Source organism: Callionymus lyra, chromosome 4 (genome assembly GCF_982586985.1).
Source record: "Callionymus lyra chromosome 4, fCalLyr1.hap1.1, whole genome shotgun sequence".
Lineage (NCBI taxonomy): Eukaryota > Metazoa > Chordata > Actinopteri > Syngnathiformes > Callionymidae > Callionymus > Callionymus lyra.
This window is the reverse complement of record NC_141821.1, coordinates 30,898,246-30,913,008: the sequence shown is the minus strand read 5'-3', so window position 1 is coordinate 30,913,008 and position 14,763 is coordinate 30,898,246. Positions and strand designations below refer to the sequence as shown.

The 14,763-nt window shown below is 40.2% G+C and overlaps 2 protein-coding genes across 2 annotated transcripts; one reads left to right on the top strand and one right to left on the bottom strand.

The window, feature by feature from the left end:
• Positions 1-390: 390 nt before the first annotated feature.
• LOC148082514 (uncharacterized) lies at positions 391-3,140 on the bottom strand. Its single transcript, XM_087788215.1, has 2 exons — positions 3,007-3,140; positions 391-1,502 (listed from the first exon to the last, which is right to left on the bottom strand). The coding sequence occupies exon 2, from the start codon at positions 1,428-1,430 to the stop codon at positions 630-632; it is 801 nt and encodes a 266-aa protein (XP_087644341.1). The 5' UTR covers positions 1,431-1,502; positions 3,007-3,140; the 3' UTR covers positions 391-629.
• Positions 3,141-5,524: 2,384 nt separating this feature from the next.
• On the top strand, positions 5,525-6,981 carry LOC148082513 (RING finger protein 227). Its single transcript, XM_087788214.1, has 2 exons — positions 5,525-6,119; positions 6,523-6,981. Exons 1-2 carry the CDS (start codon positions 5,714-5,716, stop codon positions 6,579-6,581), a joined length of 465 nt encoding a protein of 154 aa, XP_087644340.1. The 5' UTR covers positions 5,525-5,713; the 3' UTR covers positions 6,582-6,981.
• Positions 6,982-14,763: the final 7,782 nt, after the last annotated feature.

The window sequence follows — 14,763 nt, the reverse complement described above, 5'->3', positions numbered from 1 at the left end:
AGCATGAACTATTCATATACAAGTAATGTGGAAAATATGATAAATATATAGTACAATAATACTCTACAATGAATCAACATAATAGATAATTTAGCTATTGAGATTCAAAGCCTGAACCAATAAATAATAATGATTTAATTTGATTTGTTTAAATTCGGAGAATGTATTTATTTATCCTTAAGGAACTAATTAGAAAAACATAAATAATATCACAGTATTCACTTCCAAGGCTCACATTATTAAGATACTTTAATATATAATTACTTATAGAAAAACAATATATTTATTAGAAAACATATTTATGACACATTGGTTTTAGACTTTTGTCTGCATCTGTAAAAAAAAAAGATATTTGATAATAATTGCAAGTGTAAGACTCAAGAATGGAAGTTATTTTCTCCAACTCAGATGTACAACCTCACACTAAAGTCAGTCCAGAACTGATCAAATGATACATTATGGATTCATGTTTGTGTAAACTCTTCTTTTTTTTTTTTCTTTAATTATTTTCTCCTTCATGTTTCTATCACAATTTCTATTAAGAAAGTAGGATTTTTCGGTGCGGTTGATGCATGCAGCACGTTACTTCACCACTAGATGGCGTCAGTATGCAAAATAAAAACAGCCGACTAAAGCGGTCTGTTGAGGAAATTTGGCCCCAACACCACAGCAACTACACAAGTGATGATCAACAGAACCCAAAAGGTGACCGCCAGCATCTGCAAGCAGAGAATAGTTTTCGTGCTGTGCTCACTGACGACCTGAGACGGCGGGTGCGTCGACTCCTGGTGGATCTGCTGGACCGTGAGGCTGACCGTGGGCAGGATGATGTACTGGGAGTCACTGTGGTTACCCTCCAAGAATAAAGCCATTCTCTCCGTGTTAGTGGGAAGAGGGTGCGCGAGAGGTAAGTGGATCACAGCGGGGGGCCAGCTGAGGACAATGTCCGAGTCGCCAGGCGAGGTCAAGATGGTGTCCAGAGGTGTGAGGCGTCGACACAGAGGGCAGGAGATGGACAGTGGACCGTTGGGGTCGGCAGGGTCAACGGGACGCGGCGTGATCCTTTGCAGGCAGTCGGTGCAGAAAACATGGAGACACGCCAGCATCTGGGGGCACTTGCTGTCCTGGTTGTACTCCTGGTAGCAGATGGGACACTCGGAATCCACCAGCTCCCCTGAGGAGGTCCTCTGTGCTGCAGCTGCCGTCTCCCGGTGATGGTATGAAGCCTTTTCTGCCATCCTGCCGATGCTCTCCACACGCTCTGATAATAATGTGTCCATACACAAAAGAACAAACAGACTCGTGAGCAAAGTGGCATTAGAGACAACACTGGGTCTCCTGTTTAAAAACCCAATTCGGCCCCTCTGGGATTCTGTTGTTTCGCCGAGATTTCTGAAGAGATTCCACAAACACTGAGTCATAGCCTTCATTCATTTGATCAGTCAGCATTTCCTCACAGGGACATGATGTCGAGCAGGACCCACTCAAAGTCTTCCCGGAATCTGAGAGAGAAGTTAAGGGATCAAAGTTAAAAAGCCAGGAAGTGATGTCATTGTAATCCAGTCAGTATAAGGAAATGGATGCTTTTGGGAATTTCCTGTTAGTTGCAGTTACTACATAGTTACTCTACCAACTGTCTTCTGAGATGAAAATATAAATAAACAAACAGTAAATAAATAAGTAGAAAATATATACAGTACTAAATATATAGTATGTTCATTGCACTATAATTTTACAAATATGTACAGTACTAGTGTATAAGTTCAATAAGTAGATATGAATATGTACATTACAATGTGATTGTTATTGCACAGGTTTATTATCGCACCATTGAATTGTGGAGCAACTATTAGTGCGATCCCTGCTCTTCTTCAGCATGTGTGGAGTGTGGGATGTTCCTGGACCAGAGTGTGGGATGTTGTGGGAAGTGTAAGATAAAGAAACAGAAGAAGCCAAGAGCAGTCGCGAGATAATACTCTAGTCACATGGTTGTGAAACACAAGCCACGCTGATGAATTTAATGAATTGTATCAAACGTTCCAGAAAACATAACCTTGTCCGAGTCTCTGACTGATGACAGAGCTTGGCATCCCAAGCTACTCACAACCTAGACCAGGGTTGTCAAACGCAACCATACGTGGTGTCAAATTATTGCAGCGGTCTTGGTCTAAGGTCGAACAGAATGTGTGTTTTTAGAACAAAGTATAAGTCTGCTATTGTCTTTTCATTCTTAAAGTCTGAACCTGTATTCTGTTTGTTCACCTTCAAAGAACACTGATCTTTTATTTCAACATAAGCCCTACTTCTCAGCAAATATTGACTTCGATAGGATCCTTAGTTCATGATCTTATCTTAAACACTAGCATCTAACATCTACTTTGAGATTTGGGGACAAACCTCCCCATAAAATGGTTTGGCAGTTTGGATTTGAACCCTGGAGTTTTGAAACATATTCCCAGGACACACGAGATTGTAAACTGTGTTATCACAGACTCCTACAGTGATGCCAGAATTGAACAATTGTACCAAACTTATTACTGTGTTGCACTACTGTCATAAGTTCCCTGCATTCATGTACTTTGATCATCATTTTCATCATCACTTAATGCATGAAGAAAGTATACACTTTATTCTCAATAATATCCTGTGTATAAACTGTACATTTTGTATTTAATTAAGTGGTACGGACTTATTGTAGGATACATCATTCCGTTTCTTTTATACTTGTGACATGTACAATAACATATATAATTCAAGCTTTCTTACTTAAAATGTTAACATTTTAACCAAAATCTTAGGCAAAATAACTTCATAGCTTCAGTCTTACATTATACATTTTTCAACTAGCTTGTTTGACTCGAAACATTGACTTTTCTGAACCTCATAGTGAAGCAAGACAACTGAATGTTTACTGGTGAAATACTTCTGTCGATCCAGGAAGTGATCTTGAGCTTCTACTCATCAGGTTGAACACGTGAACGATTCCATGCAAGAGGAGAAACTCACCTTTGGATATTGTGGGTACTTTCCCGAACACATCCCAACTTCATCACATGACAGCAGGGATGTCACTCCATACAGCGTCTACTAGTCCGTCAGGTTCCTGCCTCCGTGTGCATGTCTCGGCTGGATCTCTAGGATCCTCCCTCACTCTGTCACACCTATTTTCCTCTCCGTCTGTTCCCCACAGGGCTTTTTCATTTTTTAATTAAACCCCAGAGTGAGACGACGTTAAACAGGGAACATAAGCCAGAGATTTACCAATTACTGGTTATTTTTAGATTCAATATCAACGTACCAGTTTTGGACTAGATTGTATGAACTAGAATGTTATCAAACCTTGCTTTGAAATACTATTAAAACCTGTACAACCACATGTAAAGTGAGCAAAGTGATCTGACTGCATGGGGTAATTCTGGAAAAAGTTCCTTCATTGTGGCCTCATACTGATGCTGCTGGACAGGTGACCGTGTTGAGTCACCTGGTGGTAATGATTAAAGTATGAGTCAGTGAAATGTGCATCTGCGTAGGGGGGTTCATTATTTTCAGCTGGGAGTGATCACAGAATTATCTAAATGCTAAACTTTTAGTTTGTGGCCATAGATCAGTCAGTCATACATGATTGACTGACGGCTGTTACAGATGGGATGCTCTGACAAGAGAAGAGTCAACATTTGCGCATTACTTAGACACAACTGGGGACAAACAACGCAACATAATAAGGCTAAACAAGTCTTTGAAGTATTGCCTTGTTTTCAGAGTCTGTCTGTAGGAAGATGATAGAAGGTCAGCTTAAATGTCTAATGATTCCCTGATCTAATGAATCCTGAGGTTTTCATCACAATATTCATTTACTGCAAGACGTTTACAACTTTGTTTTACAACTTGTTTGTTTAAAGATTTCATTATTGATTGCTATACTGCAATTGAAACACGTTCTTTTAATAAGGGACAAACTTTCTTGATATCAAAGCAGTTCAAAATTAACCTCTTCAATGACTTGTTAAATAGAATTTGTTACACGGAAATAAAAACATGAATGTCATTTGTGGGGAATTCTGGAAGTAGATGATTCAATAAATAGCAACAGGGGTTCCGTTTCAGGACTCAGGAAAGAGTAACACACACTCTCACTGACACACAGAGTTTCATTGTTAGCCCTTATCTCAGATGACTGTCCATATAAGGAGTCCAGGATGTGACAGTTAGGAGGAGGGGAAAGTGTTTGGGGATTACCACGACTGATGGGACATTAAGTCATCACGTCACACATGTTATATTTCTACTCAGGCTCACAATATAGTCAGGGATTTCAACACCATAAATATTGTGGTACGTTTGCTGGTTTAAGCGGTTTGCCATTAAATGCATGTTCTTCTTTCTTCCTTTTAGCAGTTTGTTTAGTTGACATCTGTGTGTCAATAAAGTTGTGTGATTGTACATGATGTTCATTGTGTTTACCAACCAAATATTGAACAGTCCAGACCTTGGCCCCCCGCCTTAAGTTATGACTTCAACTCTTCTGGAAATTACAAAGACACAGTTTCTTAACTGGATATAGTAAGTAAGTAAGTAATTTTTATTTGTATAGCACTTTTCCAGTCAAAAAGCGCTTAAACAATCAAAACAATATTCAATAAAGTATATACTTTAAAGGTCAAGATAAAACAGATAACGCAACAGGAGTTCCAGAAAATCAAGGAAAAGCCTGAACAAATAAAAACATCTTAAGATGTTTCTTGAAGGAGTCAGTAGACTCCATCAAACACAGAGGGAGAGGTCAGTGATGTAAGGAGGAGTCTGACCATGAATAGATCTGAAAGTAAGAACCAGAATTTTAAAGTTGATCCTGAAAGAAACTGGAAGCGAGTGAAGAGTTTTAAGGATCGGAGAAATGTGAGTTCTTCTACTAGACTGTAATTGTGTTTTTATTTTATGGTTTATTGTAAAAAAAAAAAAGCCAAACCACACCACCTGTAACACATAAAATATGCATTTTGAGAATTAACAATACATTTTAAACTGAGTGCTATACTTGCTATATGACATCGCGAGCTGCAGTTTTAAGATGAAAAGTATGTCTGGAAATTAATTTAAAATGCTTTGCATCAATCTTTCTAATTCGCATTTTCTTATACACGCATTGTAAGTAAGTAAGTAAGTAAGTAATTTTTATTTGTATAGCGCTTTTCCAGACCCGGGTCACAAAGCGCTTAAACAATCAAAACAATATTCAATAAAGTATATACTTTAAAGATCAAGATAAAACTGAGAACACAACCGGAGTTCCAGAAAATCAAGGAAAACCTGAAAAAATAAGATGTTTCTTGAAGGAGTCAGTAGATCATCAAACACAGAGGGAGAGGAAGATCGTTCCAAAGCTTAGGAGCAACAGCCTGGAAGGATTTCTCTCCTCTGGTCCTGAACCAGTATTTTTGTAAAATAAAATGTATCTATTTTGAACAATATACTAAAACTTTTCTATCCAAATATTCTTCTCCCCGCGAGAAAATCTATTTTAATAGGCGCTAAGTTGTTGTGAAACTGGTTGACTGGACTGACCCAGACAGACCTGGAAGTTTGTGGGCGTGTCGTGACGTCAGCGGTGAATCATGAAGTTTCGCCTCAGATGTTATGACGCGCCTCCCACGCTGCTTCATAAACGACAGGCGAGTCAGTTTCATCCAAAGATCCACTTGACATCTTCATCGACATGTATTCCGGGCTCGAGTGCGGAGTTTGTTACCTGAGGTTCAACTCAGGTGCTCGGTGTCCGCGCGAGCTCCAGTGCCGGCACGTCTTCTGCCACAGCTGCCTGACGCTGCTGGCGCGCTGCCGGCGGGACTCGGACGGAACCACCGGCCTCCAGATCCGCTGTCCTCTGTGCCGACACAGCACCTCCATGACCGGCGACACCAACGTCCAGGATCTGCGAGTGACTCAGAGCGTCCTGGAGGTGCTGCGGGCTGAAGGCGCTCCGGAGGAGGAGGAGGAGGAGAGCCGGCAGGAGGCGGATCTCAAGACCGAGCAGGGAGACTCTTCTGTGGGCTCCAGACGCGTCACGCTGAGGCGGTCCTTCAGGAAAGTGTGGAGGAAGATAGTCGGCAAGAGAGGAGATGGTGAGTGAATTTTTTTTTTTTTAAATAAAAAAACAACCTTAAAGGCCTTATTCTTATGAGGAATGTTTTCATTACGTTTGTGTTTGAGACCATGAACAATATTGACTTTTAGGTTAGTTTAGGTAGAACTTTATTGATCCCCCAGGAGGTCTCCTTCGGGAAATTGTTTTTTTTCCTTCCAAATTATCCACAGCAAATACAGCAATTTTTCATAAAAAATAATCAAAATAAATAACAAGAACAAAGAGAAATAAAGAGAAAGAACAAGATGATACAATCTAAGTCTAAAGATAAGATTAAAGATCTTTTTAACTAGAAAAGTTTAAAGAGTTTGGATTAACACTCCAGAAAAAACAAACCATAAATTTGCTTTATTCATATTTGATTCCGGGTGTTTCCACAGAAACGTTATCCGACATCGACTTCCGGGACCTGGTGTTGATGTCCAGCTCCATGTTCTGAGGAGCTTCTGGAGGTTGACCAAGCATCGACTCACCACCGGAGTATGGAAGGAGACGTTCAGAAGACCATTCACTGAGAGGTTGGACTTGGAGAAAGTCTTCGGGATCATAAGAAACGTCCACTCCAACCTGTTGACTCTGATGCATTACATTCAAAGATCAAGAAATCTACAAAGTACCTTCTTTTGTAAACATGCCACTGATCCTGTCTCATTGGTAGCATCTAGTTTGTGTTTATCTTTAGACCGAGCCATTTGTATATTTAAATAATTACCTCATATTGTAGCTAATCTAACTGTAGCTGAATGTTTTTCTTTGTCTATTTATTAAGTTATTGTAGAAGCGTACTCTACTCGTACTATTTTTTTTTTTAAATAAAGTGTACATCTTTGTTCACATGAGTATTGTATTTATTTTTGAATGAGACTTCCTTTATTGGATTCAATGGAATCATTATAGATCAGAAAACTCTGACATTATTCAACATACTTTTGATCCAACAAAAAAACGATTATGGTTTGAAACCGTTAAAAAAGAAAATGTATTGTCAAGTAGTATTCAAACTTTGACTTCAAAAGTGCTTTGTGTGACTTGATAAAGCATTGGAATGGATGTATTTTAACAGTGTTGCTCTTTGATAATGAAGAAATTCAAATTCTGATGACACTCTTCAAACATTTACCAATTATACAGAAGTCTATACAGAAGATCACATTTTAAACAACCTATGTTTTCGACTGTAGGAGGAAACTGGAGTTTCTGGAGTTGGGGAAATTGTTCTTAGGTATGAGTGTGTGTGAATGGTTGTGTGTCCATGTGTGCCCTGTGACAGACTGGCGTCCTGTCCAGGGTGTCCCCTGCCTCTCACCCGATGAAACTGGGATAGGCTCCAGCGACCATGTCGTCTCAACATTAAACTCTATGACAGAGCGACACAACTGATACATTGAAAAGGTTAGTATCTCACCAAAATAAGAACTCTGGTTTCACTGGAGACTGTACGCTATAAACACTTGTTAGAAGGTCTTTATAAACATAACTCAAGAACAAACAGGACTTACCGAGCTACAGAAAATGCATGTTGTGTGCGAGAACGGTGGAAGGAGGCAGATGGCAGCAGCAGCTCTAATCAGGTCACGTCGACAGGAAGTGCACCTGCCGCCAGGTGAAGTGTGTTTCTCCCAATCAACCTCTGCAGCAGCAGCTCACCTCCACACTCCGAACACAACTCATAGCAACACTGTGGACAACTCTGGGTTAAGGTCATGTTGCTCAGGGGCTCCAGGTAAAGTTCAGCTAAGTTGATTTTGATTGACGTCACGCAACAGTCAGTTTTTGTGTGAATCCCGTGCAGACTCCAGCGTGTGTGGGTTGCTGTCAGTGCTGTTGTCGTGTTGTTCGCCGTGAGCTCAGACTCCGCAGGTGAGTGACTTTCTTTAGTATTTTTAAGACAAGGGGCAGTTTATCAACCCTTCTATACATTTATCAACTATACACATTGTTCAGTCAACTAGTGTTTATTCCAATTAAGAAATAAAAGTTAACGTGAAAGACTTCATGTGACTAGAATTGGCGTTTAAGAGTAGTTTTTTTGTCGTTTCATTAATGTACAGTGGCTAGAAATTGCTTTGAAATAAATGTTGAAACAAATTTACCGTCTCATGCAAAAAACGTAGAAATTTTGTAATACTTTTTCAGTGGTTGGTTTTGCCAGCGAGTGTAAAACAAACATTACAATTCATATTAGTGACTAGCTTTTCAAAACTGTGGCCTCGTCTGAATGATACTATTTAAATCTTTAAATCATGCTTTTTTTTCTTGAGTTATTTTTACACTGTGTCATGACATATCTCTGGCTAATGTGAGTTGAAATGTATTGATGGCTTCTTTGCTCTTTTTCACGATCTAAGCCCGAATAGTAAAACTGCGCTCAGGAACTGGTGAGAAGATGTTTGACGAGTACAAACAAAACCACCAGAACTATCTTCAACGTTCCTTCTCAACTCCAAGTAAAGCCAAAGTCCAGATCAGCGATGACTTTGGGACAGGCTGGAACCTTCCGACCGACCGGCCCTACGACTATGCGTATCGTGGTAACGGACGTCTTGAAGCTGAGCCGTCGCGATCGGGTCAGACGAGGCCAGTGAATCGACTCCGCACACAGACTGTGGGTTCATATTCGCCTTCCATCGTCAGGGCCTCCTCGAACTTCAACACTCCAGATCCCGTTCATCACACCTCTGGTCTCCTGCAACCAAGGGGTTTTGGAAATCCTCGAGAATATGTTGACCAGACAGCATCACCAACACGGTTTTATCATGGAGGCTCGGAAGAATTTGTCAAAGAAGCTAGTCCATCTCCAAGAATTCAAAGCAGATATTTCTTCTCACAATCAGGCAGGAAAACCTCCGATCCTGCAGGTATGAAGCAGGAATCCCCAAGCTTGGCCTCTCACAAAGATCTGAAACAAACGCCGATGCGGTCGTATCTCTTTCAGAAGCCCTCACTTGGACAAGACACTATCAAACCAGATTCTCTTGATCGACTAAACACCTTAACCACAACCACTATGCATATCTCCCAACCTCCCAGTGTTGTCCTCCAGGAGAACCTGCAGGAAAAGGCCCAAACCGAAATGTTGGCAAACTTTTCAGAAAGAACGAAAAACCAACCTGCCTTAAACATTAACTTGCAACAGACGGTTACTCAACCTCCCACTCAACTCCCAGAGAAAGACACGATTCCCCAACATTTCAGGCCCAGAGCCAACTTCCGAGGAAGTGGCGCCCCTGGCAGTGAGACTCCTGCGGCTACAGCGGCACCCATCAAAGAATCTTCACCAGAGAAAAGCTTGTTTGGTCTCAGGTGGTCGGAGAGTCCTTGGAGGCCCAACATGAAGGAAAATTCAAATCTGGCATTTCCATCCATCCCCAGAAACCGCCCAGGGTTTAGCTTTAATAAAAACCTGGATAACAATTTGAAGATGACAAAAGTCTACCCTGCTTTATCGCCCAAGTACAGCTTCGGTCGAAGGAGACTTGCAACAACCCCAGCAGCTCCAAAAACATCAGCGCCTGAAAGCACCACGACTCCACATGCTGTTTTAAATTTGACCAAGACGTTCTCTCTAGAGAGGGACGACAGCCTGGGCAGGAAACGAGTGTATAAAAGTCACAAGCGGATTTACAGTCTGAACGGGTTCGGCAGAAGAACTGGTCTGTCGCCACAGAAAGCTAAAGTTACTTATGAACCTAAAGGCTCCGCCAGCCAGGAGGTTCAAAACTCACTCTCTTTAAAGCCCAAACCAAACGTGGAGATGGACGCCACAGCCAAGCAGATGCTAACAACGCTGAGCACGTCTACGTTGATCCAACAACAACTTCACCAGCCAGCTTCAGACAAACTCAAGAAAGTTTACAACCTGCATGGATTCCGGCCCCCGCACAAGGCCGCTCAGGGTCCGGGGACTACAACAAGCAGAAGGAACGCGTTACATTTCGGAACAATGACTCCCAGAGTGGTGGCTGGTTATTATCAACCAGAGCGAGTCCAACATACTATATCTCCTCTCGTTCCTAGCCCTGGAGCCGATGAAATGAAGGGGAGACTGATGAACTCCTTCACCAGCGGTATGGTCAAAGCGACACGGGTCACTGGGAGAACCAGAACACTCAATCCATCTCCGACCAGTCAAAACCGTAATGTTTCTATAGTGCGTCTGCCAAAACGTCCGACTTTAATCAAAGCTGTTACGTATGCGGATGTGCTAGGAAGCGCGTCCTTCAGCGGCGTCCGAGCAGATCCGTCGTTGAGTCACAAGGGGAACCAGAGTCGCCTGGACCTCAGGGCCCTTGGCGGCAACCAGAAGTTACAGCCTCAGAACGAAACGAAAGTACACGATTTGTTCTCAGACGACGAGGGAAGTGGAAGTGGAGGATCTTTGCTGACGTACAAGTCCTCGACCGAAGATGAAAACGATTTGTTGGAGTACATTTCAACCGGCGACATGTTCTTCAAGTCCAGTAAAGTTCCTCTTTCCAGAAAATGACAATTGGAAAATGTGTTGAAAAAATAAAAGGCTTTTCATCAAAACAGAAAACGATTGTTTCATGATACTGTCAATGTTTCCTTCACACTCAATCTTTTAACTAATGCTACAAGTCAGCTGCTTTTTAATAAACACGTGTTCGACGTCTTCTTCTCTCCACGTTTAAATCATCTTTCTCAGAGGGACTTCCTACCTTCTTTTTTTGAACTACCTCTGAACATGTGATTAAAGCATCTCCAAGTCTGGCTGCATATCTTACCTTTCCAATCACTGTCCTCTGGGGGGGGACGTCAAGTCATAAGACAAAAAACAACAACCCCAAAACAGTTGTAAATTAACCTATAAAAACATTCCGAATTTATTTTAATTTGTATTAAAGTTAGTTTAAGATGTGTTATGTGTATATATACAGTGTGTATATAATATATATATATATATATATATATATCCTGTCCTGGTTAAATAACTATTGGTGAAACATAATTTAACTAAACATTCAATATAAATGTGAAGGCGAACATGACAGTGCTCTCAGCAAGAAGGTAGAGAAGCAACTTTCCGTGCGAAGTTTGTATCTTGTGTGTTGTGAAAGGTTGTTGAAATGGTCGTGGGTAGCTAATACAAAGAAGCTGGGGTAGGCTCCAGTCCCCATGAGGGTATACATAGCAGAAAATGAATGAATAAACAAACCGTCTTCCTGAATACTTGTATGGTTCCACTCTACTCAAGTCTGATTTAAGAGGTCACCTGGATTATTCAATTCCATAATTCTATTCCAGCTCCCTAGGATGAGAAACCTGAAACATACAATTTAAAGTGATCTGTGATATCGAAAATTCACTCATTTTACTGTATATGGTCGTTGAATATTTGTTATGAAATAAAGGGAAGTTCGATTAAATCTTAGCGAATACATTTCTTGCTAAACTGAACTAAATTGAATTAATTCCAATGAAAATAGCCAGAGTACCGGATTGTCATTTCTCATATGACCGCTAGAGGACACTGTCTCCCACAGCCAGTAACACTCCAAAAATGGGTCAAATTGTATTTATTTATTTTGTGCCACTCATTGCAGTTCTTGAACCTAAGACAACTATACCTGGCAAGAGAGACCCATTGGACATGTTATCAGTCCATCACAGGACATTCATAGAGGACCACGGAATTAAAGTCACTTGACCTCATCCTCAAGTGTTAGTTGACCCCGTTTAAACCAGTGGTGACTCCACAGAACTTGCATACAAACAACATAACCATCATGTGCATCTACAGGTTACTGTGATTCAAACGATGTGTTGCTCATCAGTTGAGAAAAGTAAAGTCAAACAGGGTTAAAGTGAGGACAACTTCAGTGATTTGCATAATTCAACTTCCTGGAGGAGATAGAAGCAAGGTCACATTGAGACGTTTCCCCCCAAAAATTCTGATAGTATTCCCATTCCTGGTGTCCTCATTCCCAGGCAGCCGCAGCTATTCACTCTGCTGACACAGATTTTCCATCTCTTGTTTTTGAGCCTTCAGGAAGATTTGAGATGGAAAAACAGGATCTTCCTCTTCAGCAAAATGAAATAGAATCCGCCTGACTAACTCGTGTCGTGTCTGCAAATATTGAATAAATATGGACAAAACGTGGTTTCCCTCGATTCACTAATGTTTTCATATTCATGAGTGAAGAACGTATCCCATAGTTTAGTGTCTTTTCAACTAAAGCTGTTTTTAAAATTAAAAATCTAAATAATTATATTAAGATATTGCAAGATATGTATGATTTCTACATTTTTAAAACTGTTACCATATTTTTGCTTTTGTTTTATACTTTTAATTTTGTATTTATTTTACATGACTTTCACTTGTAACACAATCTTTAATCTTATTCGACTACTTTGAACTTTTAAAATTCTTATTAATAAAAAATATATACAGTATATATATATATTTTTACAACAGTTCTGTCTTTTCTATTTCTCTTGAAAATGTTTAGATATTTTCTAGCAAACTCTTTTTCTATGTCAGCAAACTATTTAGGGCAGGGGTGTCTGAACTTTTGTAGAGGAGGGGCCACATTTAATGATGCAAGTGTGGGCCCAATGTTAAAACTGACAGTCGTTTCATTCAGAAGTTCAAAATAAAATCTTCTATATCGTCATCCAGTTCAACACAAAATTAAGATCTACAGAGACATGATAATTCTTTTAGGAATTAGCATGGAAAGTAAGCATTGACCGTTAGCATGGAACGTAAGCATTGACAGTTAGCATGGAAAGTTAGCATTGACAGTTAGCATGGAAAGTTAGCATTGACAGTTAGCATGGAAAGTTGGCATTCACAGTTAGCATGGAAAGTTAGCATTGCCAGTTAGCATGGAAAGTTAGCATTGCCAGTTAGCATGAAAAGTAAGCATTGACAGTTAGCATGAAAAGTAAGCATTGACAGTTAGCATGGAAAGTTAGAATGGTCAGTTAGCATGGAAAGTTAGCATTGACAGTTAGCATGGAAAGTAAGCATTGACAGTTAGCATGAAAAGTAAGCATTGGCAATTAGCATGGAAAGAAAGCATTGACAGTTAGCATGGAAGGTTAGCATTGACAGTTAGCATTGACAGTTAGCATGGAAAGTAAGCATTGAAAGTTAGCATGGAAAGTTAGCATTGACAGTTAGCATGGAAAGTTAGCATTGACAGTAAGCATGGAAAGTTAGCATTGACAGTTAGCATGGAAAGTAAGCATTGACAGTTAGCATGAAAAGTAAGCATCGACAGTTAGCATGGAAAGTAAGCATTGACAGTTAGCATGAAAAGTAAGCATTGACAGTTAGCATGGAAAGAAAGCATTGACAGTTAGCATGAAAAGTAAGCATTGACAGTTAGCATGAAAGGTAAGCATTGACAGTTAGCATGGAAAGTTAGAATGGACAGTTAGCATGGAAAGTTAGCATTGACAGTTAGCATGGAAAGTAAGCATTGACAGTTAGCATGAAAAGTAAGCATTGGCAATTAGCATGGAAAGAAAGCATTGACAGATAGCATGGAATGTTAGCATTGACAGTTAGCAGTGACAGTTAGCATGGAAAGTAAGCATTGAAAGTTAGCATGGAAAGTTAGCATTGACAGTTAGCATGGAAAGTTAGCATTGACAGTAAGCATGGAAAGTAAGCATTGACAGTAAGCATGGAAAGTAAGCATTGACAGTTAGCATGGAAAGTAAGCATTGGCAGTTAGCATGAAAAGTAAGCATCGACAGTTAGCATGGAAAGTAAGCATTGACAGTTAGCATGGAAAGAAAGCATTGACAGTTACCATGAAAAGGAAGCATTGACAGTTAGCATGGAAAGTTACCATTGACAGTTAGCATGGAAAGAAAGCATTGACAGTTAGCATGGAAAGAAAGCATTGACAGTTAGCATGGAAAGTAAGCATTGACAATTAGCATGGAAAGGAAGCATTGACAGTTAGCATGGAAAGTTAGCATTGACAGTTGGCATGGAAAGTTAGCATTGACAGTTAGCATGGAAAGTTAGCATTGACAGTTAGGATGGCAAGTAAGCATTGACAGTTAGCATGGAAAGTAAGCATTGACAGTTAGCATGGGAAGTAAGCATTGACAGTTAGCATGGAAAGTCAGCATTGACAGTAAGCATGGAAAGTAAGCATTGACAGTAAGCATGGAAAGTAAGCATTGACAGTTAGCATGGAAAGTTAGCATTGACAGTTAGCATGAAAAGTAAGCATTGACAGTTAGCATGGAAAGTTAGAATGGACAGTTAGCATGGAAAGTTAGCATTGACAGTTAGCATGGAAAGTAAGCATTGACAGTTAGCATGAAAAGTAAGCATTGGCAATTAGCATGGAAAGAAAGCATTGACAGATAGCATGGAATGTTAGCATTGACAGTTAGCAGTGACAGTTAGCATGGAAAGTAAGCATTGAAAGTTAGCATGGAAAGTAAGCATTGACAGTAAGCATGGAAAGTAAGCATTGACAGTTAGCATGGAAAGTAAGCATTGGCAGTTAGCATGAAAAGTAAGCATCGACAGTTAGCATGGAAAGTAAGCATTGACAGTTAGCATGGAAAGAAAGCATTGACAGTTACCATGAAAAGGAAGCATTGACAGTTAGCATGGAAAGTTACCATTG